At 41.9% G+C, this 16,843-nt stretch overlaps 1 protein-coding gene across 2 annotated transcripts in view; it reads left to right on the plus strand.

Annotated features, from left to right (window-relative positions):
• Positions 1 to 16,627, plus strand: part of LOC103184115 (protein diaphanous homolog 1) — a 120,344-nt gene extending 103,717 nt beyond the window's left edge. For both annotated transcript variants that reach the window (XM_042339834.1, XM_042339835.1), the window contains 2 exons: positions 7,580 to 7,669; positions 15,938 to 16,627. In XM_042339834.1, coding sequence (XP_042195768.1) covers positions 7,580 to 7,669; positions 15,938 to 16,110 — 263 coding nt within the window. In that variant the 3' untranslated portion in view covers positions 16,111 to 16,627. The remainder of the gene's footprint in view (positions 1 to 7,579; positions 7,670 to 15,937) is intronic.
• Positions 16,628 to 16,843: the final 216 nt, after the last annotated feature.

Below are 16,843 nucleotides of genomic sequence, written 5' to 3' on the forward strand. Positions count from 1 at the left end.
TGCCGGTTGATATCTTGAGTTCAAATTTAGCAAACAGGTGTCTTATTTTCTGCGGCAGATTAAATATTGGCACACAGCAATAAGATGTTTCGAATTCATTTAAGGTTCAATCATTTTTAACATTTCAAATATTGATTTTCTTTCAGTTGTAATATATAAATACCATCCATTTGATCACTCAATCCACCACTGGTTGTGGGGACGCTGCTGTGTGCAATTGCCGTCTTTCGCCCACAAATTACACAGTCAATTCACTTTACAGTATATTCTGCAACGCGCTTTGAGACGTCTCATCAACATGAAAAGACGCTATATCAAATGCAAGGATTATTGTTCTGATTATTATGAAGGTGTCGACTTTCCTTGGTAATCTATATTTCTCAGGATTTTGTTTTATTATGGATATAAAGGATTATTCAATACCTGTTATAGCTTGGCCTGTCCCATTCTGCATCAGGCTTTCATTAGGAAATGATTGAGCTGTAGATTTCCTGCCTTTTGTTTAAGCCTTTGACTGAATGAATTGGCTCCAATTTCTGCTTTAATTTTCTGTAGAGATTTCCCTGTTTTAAGACACACTTTTAACAGAAGAGAGTTAAATACAATCCATAAAAAAGGGCTGTGTGGCATTGCCACTTTAGTTCCTTTTATAATGAAATCACTGTCCTCTCGCTATCATTGATGGTAACACTAGGAGCATTAATAGCCATTGCCTGTCCTCATCACTGCGTGGGCAATATATTTCTCGATGCATTTGTACAACTGGTAGGAACGTTTCCCAGGAAGAATAAAGAAAGACCACAGCAATCGCAGACCAGTGGAACATTCCTGATGTAAAGCCCACAAGGAGTGGTTTGCAGGGTCATCTCACAGTATTCCCTCGGTCATTGTTAATTTCCTGAGCAATTAAATACTTATTGCACAGCTCAGCGCAGGGGATCATTCCACTCAACGTCCTTGCGAATGATGCTCTGTGAGGCTGTTAACCCTTCGAACCTTGCAGTCATTTTTGCGAAAGTTATCGAACCATTGCCATCCTTTAGCTCAGTAGTTAGAACACTCGTCTCGCAAGCGCGAGGACCTGGGTTCGATTCCCAGCAGGGCGAAATGTTGGGCAAGTTTCCTTACTACGCGCACACCACTCTGTTTACCTAGCAGTAAGTCGGAACCCGGTTGGTAGTCGATCGCTTTTCCAGGCGTAATAATTCCTTCAAAAAAATTAACAATAATGATAAATGAGTCGCTTCAATCCACGACTGTTTGTGGCACTCCGCTGTGCGCAATTGGCTGTCGTGTTTCGCCTACAAATTATAGTTGATTCACTTGACAGTTTATTCTGTGAGGCACTTCGAGACGTCTCGAAGAAGTGATGGAACGCTATAGCAAATACAAGGATTATTGTTATTATCTCAGGAAGGCACTCTGCTCCTTCGTGGCAGCTGCTATGTAAATGCAAGCTGTTGAGAGAGGTTTGAAGGTAGAAAACGAAAATATTTATTTTTGCACTGACTGAGATTAATGCACATTATTCCAAGATGTAACAACTGTAAAGGGAAGGATATTAATCCATTCAGCAGGCAACATTTTGGAAAATATTGTCATTGGCGGTGTTGGGAATGATTACCAGGATCCAGTGTGATTCCCTCTCCTCCTCTTCCATGGTCTTATAATCTGCAGCTGAATGTAACAATAATAATAATCCTTGCATTTAATACAACAGTGTAGTCAGGTTTACAGCCAATCGTCTTGCTGTAAGTTAGATGTGACAGACTTCATTGACCGTGCCCCCCTCCCCACATACACACACACACACACACAGGTCCCATTTACAGATGTAGAAACAATCTTTGCATTCGATATAGCACCTCAACAACAACAAATGACATTTACACAGCGCCTTTCAAGTCAGGAGGACGTCCCAAGGCGCTGGACAGTCAGGGATTTGGACCTGAGCTGGGGGTTGGGATCAGAAAGGGTGGGGAGAGAGAGAGCAGGGGGGTAGAGAATGGAAATATTAAACTCCTGCTTTAAAGCCCTCTCAGATGCCTGTTGAGATTTAGAACAGGGTAGCTCTGAGGTCAATAGGCAGACGCGACTCAAACATTAATCTTAATCCACTAAATGTTCAATCCGTATTCCCTTTGCAATCATTTCCTGCATCTTAGTGTGTTCAGCAGGAAGTATGTCGGCATTACTTGTCTGGGTTAATGACTTCTGTTTGTCCCTCCAACAAATGCCTCGACTGAAGAAGCTGAGCAATTTGTCCCTTACTCGCGTTCAAAGGCCTCTTTTTAATATGAGGAAAGCCTAAATTCTTAATCATATGATTGTTTCCATGTTGTCTCAATGTGTGCTGTTGATGCAGACTGTCTAGACTGATCCAAGCACTGCAGAGATGTGTGTGGGCGGTGATGATATTGTAGGTTGGAACCACTAAGTGCTTTCAGTCGGCTTTAGATGTCGCCGTGATGACCCGTTTCAGTGAACTTACTGGTATTGCTGTAGATGCTCTATAACGCAGTGGATAAAATGTGCATCGGCAAGGAATCTACTAAGATTTTAATGATAATCCTTGCATTTGATAAAGCGCCTTTCAAGTCTTAGACATCTCAAAGCCCTTCACAGAATGAGTGACCACTTCAGCACGATGACAAGCTGGAAGGTGTTTGGAATCTTTACTTTGATAGCCTAAAGTGATGCATGTTCCAAGGATAGAAAGTCAGACTGTTGTTTGTAGGATATAAACCTCCAGCTCGGGTCTAAATCCTTGAATGTCCAGCACCTTCTCGACGCAAAAGGTGACGGGCAAATGTCATTCGCCGTTGTTGTAGAATTGGTACCAATGATGGCATCTCAGTGAGTGTCGCTACCCACACTTTTTTTTAAATAAAATCTTACGCGTGTTTTTATTATCTCAGTGCAATTCCTCCAAGTTCTGTGCGCCCTCCCAGAAACCACGGTGATCATATTCAGGAGACAAGTTAACTCCAGCTGAACTCTGTTCCCCCACAACTCTTATAAAGATGGGGCCCCACTAAACTGAGCAACAGTGCTTTCTTCATTTTTCTCTCTTCAGAATGTTTTTCCATAACCTTTCAGCAACCCGTGCATGCTTTCATTTAAGGGGTTTCATCTTTGAAGCATAACGTCCAAAGCATTAAAGGATTTCAGCATTGAAAGCTATCTATTCTCTTCAGCCTTTTGAAGAAACATTACCCACTTTAAACTCCATATTCGGATTTGATTCGCACGTCTGCGAGCTCAGACCTGAGTTGCGCTTCCTAGGTTTCGTCACTAGTTGATGCTGGAGTGTTTAGCTTGCTCGCGATGAGATGCACACTGTAATTTTTAATGTTCATTGCAACATCGCATCACGCCTCTGAACAGAAAAGACACCATTTTTTCTCAAGACATAAATAGTTTCAATACTGTGAGTTTTCATTCACGATACTTGTGCTGTTAGGGCACTCGAGTTGTTCATGTCCCACATGAAATATGTTATATTGTGCAAGTTGTTGTGTCAGACAGCAAAAGCATTAGTACACTAAATTGAATTTGCAGTTATTCAGAACACAGGGCAAATTAAAAACGGACAGAACCAGCATTAATGTACCCTCGACATATTAAACGTGAAGAACTGCACTTGCAAATGTACCATTATATACGAGGGGGAAATGGGTTTTGAGTAGGGAGCTCGGATGAGGGGGAGCTGGCACCAGCCTGGATAGGATGGGCGATGACCTGCTGCTATGATGCAACCTCTCCACTCACTCCTATTTATAAACCTCACCCAGTTTACGATCAGCTGCAGTAATCTGTCGATCGCTCCTCCTGTGATTCATTTAAGATTTGCTAAAAGTCAAGAGTGGCCTCTATCTGTTTTGACATTTCTGCTATAATTAGCAGAGACGCCAGCAATTAGGAGGCGAAATACAAGGGCTGTGATGAATTATTTACGCTTGATTCCTGCTCGCTGGTTTTACGTGGAGAGGCGAAGAGAAGTACGGGTGGGTGGTCAGAAGCAGAAGAAGCACACATAGGGACAGTGTAATACGAAGGTGGGGGTGGGTGGTGGTGGTGGTGGATCACGAGCCTAGGGGTCAGGAGAAGATAACGGGAACCAGCTCTTTTTTAAAAAAAATATATATAATCTGGTCTGATCAGGTTCCAGTCTTCTCTGGAACAGAATGATGTAACCGTAAATGCTCTCAAGTCATACACTGATTATTATTGGTCCAGCACAACCAGGCTTTCCTACAGACTGGCTCCGAGCCAATTTATATTGCATCCTTCTGGGGATCGCCCTCACTTAGAGGTCGACTGTACCATCTCAGAAGAGGTGACACGAAACTTCATTTCAATTTTAATTTGTCTGCATTAAATTGCTTTAACATGACTGTCCTTAAGCAACCCCCCACCCCCACCTCCCCCCCGATACGCAGACCCAATACACTTCACCGCTGAAGGTTGTCGCTAAGCAACAGTCTCTGTGAGCCTCTGTACGGAGCTTGGCTCTTGTCTGGCTCTGTTGGGAAATTGACTTGTTATTCCACACATAGAAAGTATGGGGGCGTATGGAATCGTCAGACAGATTCACTAAAGATGTAGTGCGTTCCTGACGAGCGAGCTACAGTTTTCATGGCGTGGTAACCCGTACCCAAATGTCATCCACTCTAAATGTTTTGCCTTGAAAAGACTGTTAATATAATCTGCACAGGAAACGAGCCTCGATATTGGTGTGTCGCTTAGAGAGGCTTTCCCAAAGGTCAGGCTTCAGCAGAGCAGACTCTTGAAAAAATAAACCCTTCTGCCTCCCCCAGCCCTCCTGTCTCCCCACTTGCTCTGCACGCACAGTCTGTTACCCTCGCTGCACTGACGAGATGCAAATCATTGACTGTGAAGTGTGGGCCGAGGAGGTTATTCGTGCGGTTTTGCAAGATAGCTCCTCAAATAGCCAGATTTACAAAAACAACAACTTGTATTTATGTATAGTGCCCTTCACACAGGGTAGCGTTCCACAGCGCCTGACAGTGACGGGAGCCTGACACCCACCGAGCCAGGGAAGAGGGAGGGGGGAGGTGACTGTAATTACAATCAAAAAGGAAGGTCTTTAGGCAAGATTTGAAAAAGGGGAGGGAGGGAGGGAGAGAGGGGGCAAGGCGGAGGGTTTGGGGGAGAGAGGGCGTAAAACCTGCGTGTCACGCGGGTAATGTATATTTTTTTAAAAACCTTACCCCCTCCCCAGACAGCAGCACATTATCAGAAGGACAATATATTCAGAGGCCCGGCACACGTTTAAACCAGAAAATCAACTGTCTAACGAAAACTGCCATTGCCAATAGTCTCTGTGTATGGCTGCTGCTGCTCTAAAGTGATGTTTATTTTGAAAAAAGTATGGCAATCTCTGATGGCTAAGCCAGTTTTATCTCAAATGGAGAGTGGGGAAAGAGCTAGTCGAGTCCCAACAAAGAAAAGAGTAATCTAATAAAATGGGCAATTTACCATTTTCTTTCTAACGCTTCAAAGAGTAAGTGACATTCAGCAGTTGCACAAGAAAATGCTTTTCCATGATAAATGTTCAGCGTAAGATCTCTTTATTGTTCTTAAAAAGGAGAGTACAGAGTACACTGTGCCGCCCCAGGATGAAGTGTGGCTTTAAAAGTCAAAATGCACTCAGTCTGTTCCATCGACTGCAGTCAGATCTGTACAGGAAGGAACTGATCCCATGTGATGCAGAAACAGCCGAAAGCCTGCACTTTGCAGGGGTTGTGTCAGCAGCCATTTGTCAGTGCAGCGCTTTGGAAGAAAAAAAAGGGATCTACCGAGCACTTAAAGGCATATTCTGACACCGTGGCTATTTGCCCTCGTCGAACCTGTTACTAGTGTTGGTACTAAAAGCTGCTAAACTGCTGTGAGATGTTTTTTTCTATGAATTGGACCTTTTTTCCATCATTAACACAAGTTGTTTGTGTAATGGTAAAACTCTGAATGAAACCTGATACACTTGGAGAGGGGAGCTTGTTGAATTTGCTTTTTATTGTAAGACCTCTTGCATTCTAAAATATCAGCACATTATAATAATAATATTAACAATGCTTACATCTGGTATAGCGCCTTATCACGTCGTTCAGACGCCTCAAAGCGCATCGCAGAATATACTGTTAAGTGAATAGACTTTGTGGGCGAAACCCTGCAGCCAATTGCGCGCAGCAATGCCCCACAAACAGTCGCGGGTTAAATGTATAAAAGTTAAATAACTTAAATGTATGAAAGATGATTTGAAATTGGTTTGGAGTAGTGTTCAAACATCGTCGTTCCTTGATGAGAGGCTTGCTTGAGGCTTGTGGCTTGCTGCCGGCTTGCAGTTCCAGGTAGAACATTCAGACTGTGAAAGTTCACCCTTGAATCATTTACTTAAGTTTCTCTTTCAAGTTCCATTTAAGCTGCTCTGAATTCCGAGCCTCTCCATTTCCTTCTGATTTCTAGCAATCTCACATTTCTTTCCACAGCTATTTATAGTTTGGCTGTCTCACACTTTCTCTCGCTGTTGAAATTATCTCGGCAGCAGCTCCTTTGATGCCCCAGTGGGCAAATATCCTTCCTCAATGCACACAGAATCCAGGTTCACTTTCAGCTTCATGCGCTATGGTAATCTGCACTGCACAATCAAATCACTCGCTGTGCCAATTCGTAAGGTTACTTTTGTGACAAGCCAGAGGGCAAACTCCTCAGTGCTTTGGAGAATGATTCTTCAGTATGAATCATCTTTCAGGAGCAAAGTGGAAAAACAACTATATTTCCAGTGTACAGTGTGGGGATAGAGTAGAAAAATGCCTTTATGATTAAGACTTCTTCACACCAATTTATATATTGACCTTCTGTCTGATGTATTTATTCCCTGGTCACAGTTGTATCTTCTGAGCATCACACTGTGAATTGGGAACATCTTTATTCCTTTTATTGAAGTTATTTTATTTCTGAAGTACAGTTTGTAGAATCTATCACTATCTGCAAATCTAATTCTCACTGGAAAGGCGAATGATGCTGTCACGGTGACGATGCTACACAGTGTCACACACTTTGCCTGTAAGGCCGCCACAGAGGATGAAAAGCATATCAATGAAGTCAGATGATAAAAGGAGCTCGCAGAGCCCTCACTATGGTTTTCCAATATATATTGGTTCTATTCTGGTCAGAAATGAGTCGACTTCAAACCAGATTTGAGTCACCGGGTGTGACTTTCTGACTGTCTGTGAGATGAGTCAAATGCGAATAGTACCAGGAGGAATCTCAATAAGGTTTCCAAATATTGAACTCAAACCCCCATTTTAGAAATCTGTCGTCATATATTGATCAATTTGGGAATAGACTTTCTAGCTCTACTTCAATTAATATTCATAATTTTACCGTTTCTCAAACGGTCAGGTGGCAGAATCTGTTCCGAATTAAAAGTGGGTTAAATTGTTCAACAACTTGCAAGAACGTCTGGAAGTCCTCGGTTGTCTGGCAATGATCTTGTGGTGCTGCGGTGTTAAACCACATTATTAAACATATTTCTCTCTTGTTCTGTCCTGCACAGTGGGTGATGAGACGGGAGTAATGGACAGCCTTATGGAGGCCCTACAGTCGGGAGCAGCGTTCAGAAGAAAGCGTGGCCCAAGGCAAGCTGGTATGTACACAAACTCTTGTCCCCCTTGGACAATAACTGTACTGTACACCACCAATATGAAGAAACTCATTTAAACTTCTCCTGCTCCTGCATCCCTCACTATGGTTTGGAAAGGGCTGGGAGCCACTGGTTTTACTGAAATCCAAGATCTTTTTGTGGTGTTTTCTTCAGTATTTTCTTCAGAATGCATTGCATTTCTCAGTTTGGTGTGTTTGGTCATTTCTCTCTCTCTTCATTCAGTGGCACACTGGTTGCCAAAGGTTAGGAGAGAGCGCAGGAAATGATCCCACGCTAATATCAACCAGGATTTGATTATCAGATAATAGGAACCAATTTGAGAGCCGCTCTGGCAAATTATACAGAGGGGATATCTTTTGTACGCTACAAAGATTTCAGACGTTATGCAGAATACCTTCAACTTGCAAAACCTAATGTCACAATTATTCCTGGTGGATGATGTCAGATTTACAAAGAGCCCAGTGTTCTGCTGGACTAAATGAGCGCATTATCCTGAATGGTTTAAAATTAAAGATATGCAATTCACAGACATCCATTGCCACTGTGCTTTATGATGGAAATTGAATTACAGACTACTTGGGAGCAGATGATATGATATATATGTGGAGTCCGATATATATTGAATGCTAAAAGTATTCCCTACTAAAGAAGTGGAATAGGGAACCCTTTGGTAATGCAGAAGCTAATGATGTTAGAGCGGAGTTTCAGGGAGACAACATGACAACTGTGTGGTTTTCTTAAGGAATCGCATGAGAATTCAGTAGATCAATGATAACACACTCCACCCCAGTGACTGGTGTAAAACAATCCAGCTTCACTTTAAAGAGCAGCCTCCACTAAACCACCTTCACAGTCAAATCAATATAATCTAATTTAGTGTCTGCAGAAGGAACATATGAATGCCATAAATCAGAAAGGGTTGAAAAGATTGAAAATCCCTAATGATTGCATTCCATTATTAACTTAAACCTGGTCCAGCTACAGATGGAAATGATTCAGAACAAAAGATTGAGAAGTGTTGACCTGTGTGCCTTAGCTTTGAGAGTCAAATATAATATTCAGAAACGTAGCACATTTTCCTCCACTTAGTGCTATCGTAAATAAATACTTTATGTTTCTATTGTTCTGCTCACCGAGCAATGTTAATTTGCCGAGCTGTTTATTGTGAACGCACAAACTAGGTGCTTGGGTGTGAGTTAGAGGCTCCTGTCACCTAATCAAAGAGTTTACGATCTCATAAAACATGAGAAACTGAAATTGGTTTGCTGTCTTGAACTCGCTGCTGAGTGCCTCACATGTAAAGANTTTTTTTTCGCGTTCGATGATATCTTCCTGTTTCAGGGAGTGCTTGACGTAATGTCAGCATTGCAGACCTTGAATCTTCTGAGGCTGAGGGCGAATGACTCACAGGTCTTGCTCGGCTCAGCAGGAAATAGCGCATCTTAAACAATCCACGACTGTAAAACTGCCCACATATTTAACTATAGTAGTCCTCACAGTAAAGCCAAGCCAATATTAGGTGTCTTCCTGACATGAAAGGTACTATATAAATGTAAATTTCTATTTGATTTCAGCGAGTAATTTTTCACATCAGACAAGCCACTCAAAGTGTTTCACAGGATATAATAATCATTCTTCCATTTGATACAGCACCTTATCACGTCTTCAAGACATCTCAAACCGCTTCACAGAGTATACTATAAAGTTAATTGACTGTATATTTCTGTGGGTGAAACTAAAGTACAGTGGCTGTGCATTTTGTACATAAACATATTTGTTTGCAATGCCCTTTCATAAATACATTTCCCTGTATGTTTCTAATGGTAAACGTTTTGAAGAAATATGAAAAATAGCATATTGCAGGATCAGATTAAAGTGCAGATCACTGTTTCTCTTTATATCAAACCATTCCATTTGTTAAACACAAGATCCTCCAGCAGTTTAACCTCGTGTAGACTAGTTACAATTTGTCCGTCCTTCTGGACTAATGTACCTTTAGGTGTGTTTAGATCCAGATGTGTGTGCTGCTATGTGAGTACACTTGAAACAGTTGTCAATTGGTTAATATATCTAATATTGATGCACAAGTTTCACCAGTGTTCTAAATTGAATACACAAAGGACTTCCTTCTGCTTTTATACACAGAGCTTACATCTCCTCCCTGTGCCCTTCACTACAGACCTTGAACTATGCATTGCCAGTCCTCGCTCCCTGCAATCTGGCATTCTGCTTGTACTGCAGCACTATATTTCATTGCATTATGCTCCCTGCCTGGGTGTGGCTGTGAGCGGTTTGCTATCACTGCAGTCTTTTGCCCGGCTGCACATCAGTTAACAAAGCACGCGCACAGTCAGTCAGGTGAGCTTGGGTTATTGATGCCCAGACTGTGCTCTGTCTGCAGATTCTCTGCGTGGAAGAAACAGCACATGAACTATCAGGTTGAAAGGAGTGATGATGTACATTGTCTCTTTAAATTTATTTCACAAAGAACCTTGGTCAAAGGACAACAAAGGGCGCATGTGTTTTTCATGATCAAAACTCAATCCACGCCTGTTTGTGGGGACTCTGCTGTGCGCAATTGGTTGCCACGTTTCGCCCACAAAATACTCGGTTAATCCACTTTACAGTGTATTCCGTGAAGCGCTTTGAGACGTCTCGAAGACGTGATGAGGCGCTGTATCAAATGCAATAATTATCATTATCATTACTATTTTAAAGTACTCTTATTTTCAAACCATTTCACAGCCCCGCAGAGCTCACTCAGCCTGACCTGGAAATACCCAGTGCTGGCGCACCACACTCTGACCTCGACAATGTATTGCACTCCAGCACAGAGCCCTTTGCTGTTGTTCAGCTCATGGCTGAGTGCTCTTTTTCTTTGAATGAATGCACACTTTACACACTGTATATATTATACATGTATTCTCAGAAGCAGTGGGATATTTTTTGCTTTTTGTAAAACTGCACTTACATCCAGAACAGACAACCATCGCAGTTGGTAAAACATTAAATAGCCTCTCCCAACCCCCAATTACACTGGTAAATAAAGTATAAATAATTACTCTTTCACTGATTATTTAAGAGTGGAAGGAGAGGGTAATGCAACACATTGAATGCAACAAATACATACTATTCGCAATGCTTTCTTCTGTGTTATTAATAATAATAATCCTTGCATTTGATGTAGCGCCTTATCACATTGTTGAGACGTCTCAAAGCGCTTCAAGGGATATACTGTAAAGTGGATTCACTATATTTTCTCGGCAAAATGTTGGCGAACTATTGGAAATTAACTGAAGTTTGATTTGACAATTGGCCTTAGAATTTTGATCAGTTTAATAAACAAATAATACTAATTAATCGCTCTCAGCTTCAGAGCTCTGCTTTTAATTAGTGATCAATTTTAACTTATTATTTTGAAGGTCTAGCGCCCAAAAGTGACTTGCTGGAGTGTTGTCATTAACTCCAATAGTAACGTGGGCTAAAGATTATTCAAGGTTAAAGTAGACTGAAAGAATCACCTAATTCCTTTCAGGGACGAATGTCTTGGACATTAATTTCCCTTTATGTTCTTTCTTTTGTCAAGCCCATTCTCAACAGGCCTTGTGCCCTACTCATAAATTAGCAAGTGAATGTCCTTTTTCACCTTACTCTTTTGTTGCATTTTGGAAGAGACTTTGTCTTGCCAATTGTGTCTTCTAAGACGAGAGCCTGAATCTAAATCTTAAATGTTATGGCTGGTAATGAGATTAAGATATGAGCGTACCGGCAGTGTATACTTTTAATGACCCAAAGAAAGAGGAAAGCTAATCTTATGACGTGCTTCAAGAATTGATAGCCTGCTCTGTGAACGGTATAAAAGGGAAGGTTAAAGGGTTGCGATGAACAGATGCCTTTGGATGGAAGGACATGCATCCAGATTAGTGGCAGACTCTGGCGTCCGTGCCGCGTGTAGTGGCATTGTATGTCCATTCGGCCCGCAAGCCATCTGCACACTTGTCTATTGGAATTCCTGAATGGTTGACCCGAGGCATCCAGTGCACAATGGTGGCATCTTCACTAACAGCTGCTGTTCGATCAGACCCTTTTTGGAAAACAAAACGCGCCGTCTTTGCCAATTGAGGCTCGAGCCCGTGTTTGTTTGACCGTGTGGACATTCCTGAACAAAAACCTACAGATGGCTTTCAAACAAAGATGCCATTTTTTTTCTCTCTTTGCTCTCCCCCGCCGCCCGACATCCTTTTGTCATTCACTCCAAGGGCACATCTCAACCTTCTGTTAGCCTGAAATGTTTCAGACGGGATCCAGAGATGAGACTTGCCTGCCTGCTGAAACAGTTTGATGGTAAAAGTGATGGAACGTAAGCCCTTTAACCATTGTTCTCCGTCCACTTCACGCAGCTCTGTGGATCTGTGGTTGGCAAACGGTGGGTTGCTGCCTCATAAACATTTGGTCTGAACTGAGCAGATTGAGGTCATTGGGGCTATAAGCAATTCTCTGCCTTATTATGTTCCCCGGATCCTTCACAGTCATGCTGGTGCTAATTAGGTTTTGTGCCGCTTGTGATTTCGTTGATTCATCTAAAAGGGCCCAACACATTTGCTCGTCACGTAAGCGATGCCCCTTAAGATGAATTATTGGCAGGAAAAACATTTCCATACCGATATTTCACTGTTAGTTACTCTTCCTCTGGGTTTAGAAGGAAAGAAATCGCGGAAGATCTTTGCTGTCTTCCCCGACACATCTCTGTGCTTCTCCCCTGCCAGCAGCCTGACAGAGACTCCAAGTCAGCACTCAATGGTGTGAAAGAGGCACTTAGCTACCTTACAGCAAAGGTCTGTCACTAAGCAGCTGTCTCTGTGGTAGGTGAGACTGGCATCCTACCTGCTCTGACTTTGATTTGGAACCACGAATATTGTAAGAATTCAGTACCAGCTGAGCGAGAAAGTTTGCCTTTCGACTCGCTCAAGTGTGAATCTGTTTGGAGTGAAAACAGTTGAATTTACTTGGAGAATCACTTGTGTTTGGCTTCATTACTTAACAATAGAAAGAGCAACTCGTCCTGGGATAATGATGCTTTGGTAAATGAAATGGTTAGAATTCTCCAGGAAAGTGTATTTAAAAAAATGTCTAGTTTTCTTTAACTTATGTTTTACATTTAAAATGTCTGTCACGCCTTTTCAAAACGGAGCATTTGTGATGAACAATCAGATTTTCTGTTCACGAATCAAATCAACTTTAAATTATTTCCATGACAAAATGCTTATTGTTTGAGTAAACTGTATGTCGGACCCCGGCAATCTACCAAAAACAAGGTCAGCACAAAATGGGACTTGGACAGATTCCTCTAGGTGGCTCACAGTGCAAGATTCAAGTCCGATGAAGTTGTTCTTGTCTGCTTATAATTAATGGTGATGTGATTATCAGTTCTGATTTTAATGTTTTTATTTCCTTTCTCTCTCTGTGCCCCCCCCCATCATCAGTTCTGTCAGCTGTATTTCAGTGCATCCAGTCTTGTTGGTTATCTGTCTAGTTAACTTCTTCTCTTTATTTCCTTTAGACTCAGTGTTGTCTCTCTCTGATTTCACTGGCGACAACGATCCGGTAAAAATAAATAGCGAAAGCTGTTTGCTTGTTCCTGATCCTTATCCTGCAGTTACATCCAGTAAGGCTGGGAAGTCCATTTGGCTAATATCATTACCGATAATTCGAAAACATTACGAGGCAGATATTTGGCACACACCAACTTCTCCTTGGACCTAATATTTGTCCAATTAGTTTACACTCCTGTTTGTCTGCAACACATAATTCCTATGTGTTAAATACGCAAAGTACTTATATTTTTCTCGCTGTGTTTTTAAGACTTTCTGGATCCCTATAAACAGTCGATATTTAAAAATAGCGTCTTTTGAAGTTTTGAATCGTGTTATTCCACGCGCTTTATGTTTGATGAGTGGGGCTGTTTTCTGTGTGTTCTGTATTTACCAACATGCATTCAGCTCTTTCAATCATTGAGCAATGACACAGTGAATTCATCAGAAATTCAGCATTCTTTATTGACCTTGGCAATGTAAATGTCTTCTCAACAAATAGGCCTGTGTATGCAATCAGATGTTAGAATGGTACAACATTCAGTCCATGTCACTGATCTCCTTCAACAGCAACTTTCCAAGAATATTGATGTTTAACTTTAGTACATTTGGGCCTTTGACGGCTGTGTACATGAACAACAGCCTAACGTGGGATAAAAAACTAACTCCCAATTCAATTGAGTGTAAGAGGAGATAATGGATTGATTTTTTTAAATTCCGCATGACTATGATCATGGCTCTAATTTACTTGTATGTTACTTGTGGCTTTAGGGACTCAAGCAGGCGGTTGCTTAATTCATATACAGATCTCACTCCGTCCTGAGAATGGTCTGCCTCGATGTATTGATGTTCAGCAAATCTTCCCAGCCTTCACTGCAGTGTTTCATTGGGATCCTCGCCCTCATTCTCCCTAATCCCCATCTTGTACCCTTCAGCGCTAACACTAATTCTTTCTACGCAGCCTCAGCAAGGTCGATGGACTCAAGGTAGTGTTTGATGGTCTTGCTCTCAAGTGAAACCCCTGCAGTCTCAGGGAGAAGACGAGACAAAACGAGACACGCTTATTTGAAGTTGATTATTTTTGCTGTAAATTACTTTGAACCTGAACACAGGTGTTGAGCTAACGTTATCTCAAGGGTGGCATTTAAAACCCATTGAAGAAATTGAAGAAAATAGCAAAGTGATGCCCGCACCGAATTAAAACCCAGTCCTGAAATAGAATTCTAACTAAAGAAATCCCGATGCATATATAATGTGTATATAGTCCACTATGCTATATATAGTTCGTGGGCTAAAACATTACATTGGAGTGGTGCTGAGAGCCTGAGCCCTCGTGGCTCTTTGGAAGAAGATTCCAATGTAAGTGAGGCACAGCATGGCAGCTACCTGCTGCTCGTATTAATTGCAGTGCACCTTCTGCAAGTCATTGCCAGATGGTGTGATCAGCAGCCTCCCCTCCCCAACCCCCCGCCTGTACCGCTTAGCTTGCCAGGGTTTACACGGCCGTACGTCAATGACTTTATCGGTTGTAACGGTGACGATTTATAGTTACATTTTTTGACAAAAAGACTCTTTCTGCAGAATTTTATCGGTCTCAGGTTTATCGAGCATTTAATTGGCTTTGCCCATGAGAGTCCAGTTTGCTCCATCAGTGAGTGTGGTAAACGGCAGAAATAGAATGGCAAGAAAATGCTCCTTATCCTTATACATACTCCAGGGCCCTCAATACAGGATGTCTGACTTTCACCAAGTCAGACTAGATTGGTCCCGTGCATTAAACTTGTGTAAACGTTTATCTGAAATGGTCTGCTTCTACGTTGTGTAGTTTTGCTAATATTTTAACATTTAAAATGTTCTCCCTTCCTCCCTCCTCCTTCCCATCCCAACCCTCCCACCCCACCCCACCCCAGGCATGCTCTACTTACTCCCAGTGCCTCTTAGACAATTTGACAATCGGTGCATTGTATTTTGATGGTATTAAGCATAGTGATTACCAGAATCGTTCAGTTACACTGACAGAAGATAACCATTAACTTGACAGGTCCAGCCAGTGAAAGGAGCAAATCTCTGTGCTGTACCTAATTGTGGGGAGTCAGACGTTCTCTTCAGTCTAGCACAGATGGTAAAAAAAGAGAATTTGGGAATATTCTGTGTTTGGAAGGGGGAGTGGGGGAGATGGAATCAATTCCATCAATAGTAGCCCAAGATAATGAGCTGTGTCATGTCACTCAATCCACGACTGTTTGTGGGGACACTGCTGTGCGCAATTGGCTGCTGCGTTTCGCCCACAAAATATACAGTCAATTCACTTTACAGTATATTCTGTGAAGCGCTTTGAGACGTCCCGAAGACGTGATGAGGCGCTGTATCAAATACAAGAATGATTGTTATAACAATACAGATTTGTCCGGGTTCACCTTCTTTGGCCAGTTGTCATGTTATGGTTGTCAGTGCTGTCTACTTGGTTTTACATTCTCCGCTATGCTTGGTATGGGGAACAGACACCGTTCTGAAACATAGGAACCCGCACTGCATGATAATCCGTATATTGTTTGAGAATGAACGCACAAATGTTGGAGAGTAATATAGAAACTAATTTTTTTTCATTCCTTTCTCTCTCTCTCTCCCCCACCACCCCACCCCACCACACTCTCGCCAGCTAACCGAAAAGGATGTGCTATGACCTCGATTTTAGCCAAAGAACTTACTAAAGACGACGCCATTGGCCTTCCCGCGAGTAAAAAGAAGATCATCGAAAAGGACAAAATGGCGGTCGCGACGCCGAAGGAACAAGATGAATTAATGGAGGAAATGCTGACACGCTCCAGTTAAACTCATAGGAAGTTCCTGGGATTCCAAGGTTCCCTGCCGTTTCTCCTGTTTGGTTTTAATGCTTCAAGTACTCTGCATTTGTTACAGTCACATTCCTGGACTACTTTTGTTTCACCATGAGATGGCCCATGGAGTTTGATACAGCTTCATATCACTATAGAGCTGCTGATCCAATTAATACTGCAAGGATGTTGTTCTCTCCAAGTGCAGGTTTGGCAATGGGCGCGTGGATTGTCCTATCAGACCAACCTCTGGTGTTTGGGAGCCTTTGCTTCTGTTGTCTCAAGTTTTTAAACCGTTCTGTTGATAATCCTCTTCCATCTTTTGATAATTCTTCTATTATTTTTTTAAATCGCGAGTTACTGTAATAAAGTGTTTGCCCGTCGAATCCCGAGGCCACCTAAAAGAAATTAGTAGATAAGGATAATTGATCGCTGCAACTTTACCGGAGAGATTTCACATTCAGACCTTTTTAAATTGTCAGTATTGTTAAATAAATATAAAGCTTCCTTCCAGATCACAGAGAGAATGCAAATTAATATCCAATGTTGGACAAAAGCTGCCAACAAAATCCATTGTACAGCACCCATTATATCACCAAACTATTAACACACAGTGGTTTCAGTATATGAAAGAGCGATCCAGCTTCTTCAACCCAATGGAAGAGTGTTTGTAGTTAGTCCAAAGTTAAGAGACTAACAGTCACATATGCACCGCAGATATGTTACATAAG

The sequence above is a fragment of the Callorhinchus milii genome, unplaced genomic scaffold (genome assembly GCF_018977255.1).
Source record: "Callorhinchus milii isolate IMCB2004 unplaced genomic scaffold, IMCB_Cmil_1.0 Scaffold13, whole genome shotgun sequence".
Taxonomy (NCBI): Eukaryota; Metazoa; Chordata; class Chondrichthyes; order Chimaeriformes; family Callorhinchidae; genus Callorhinchus; species Callorhinchus milii.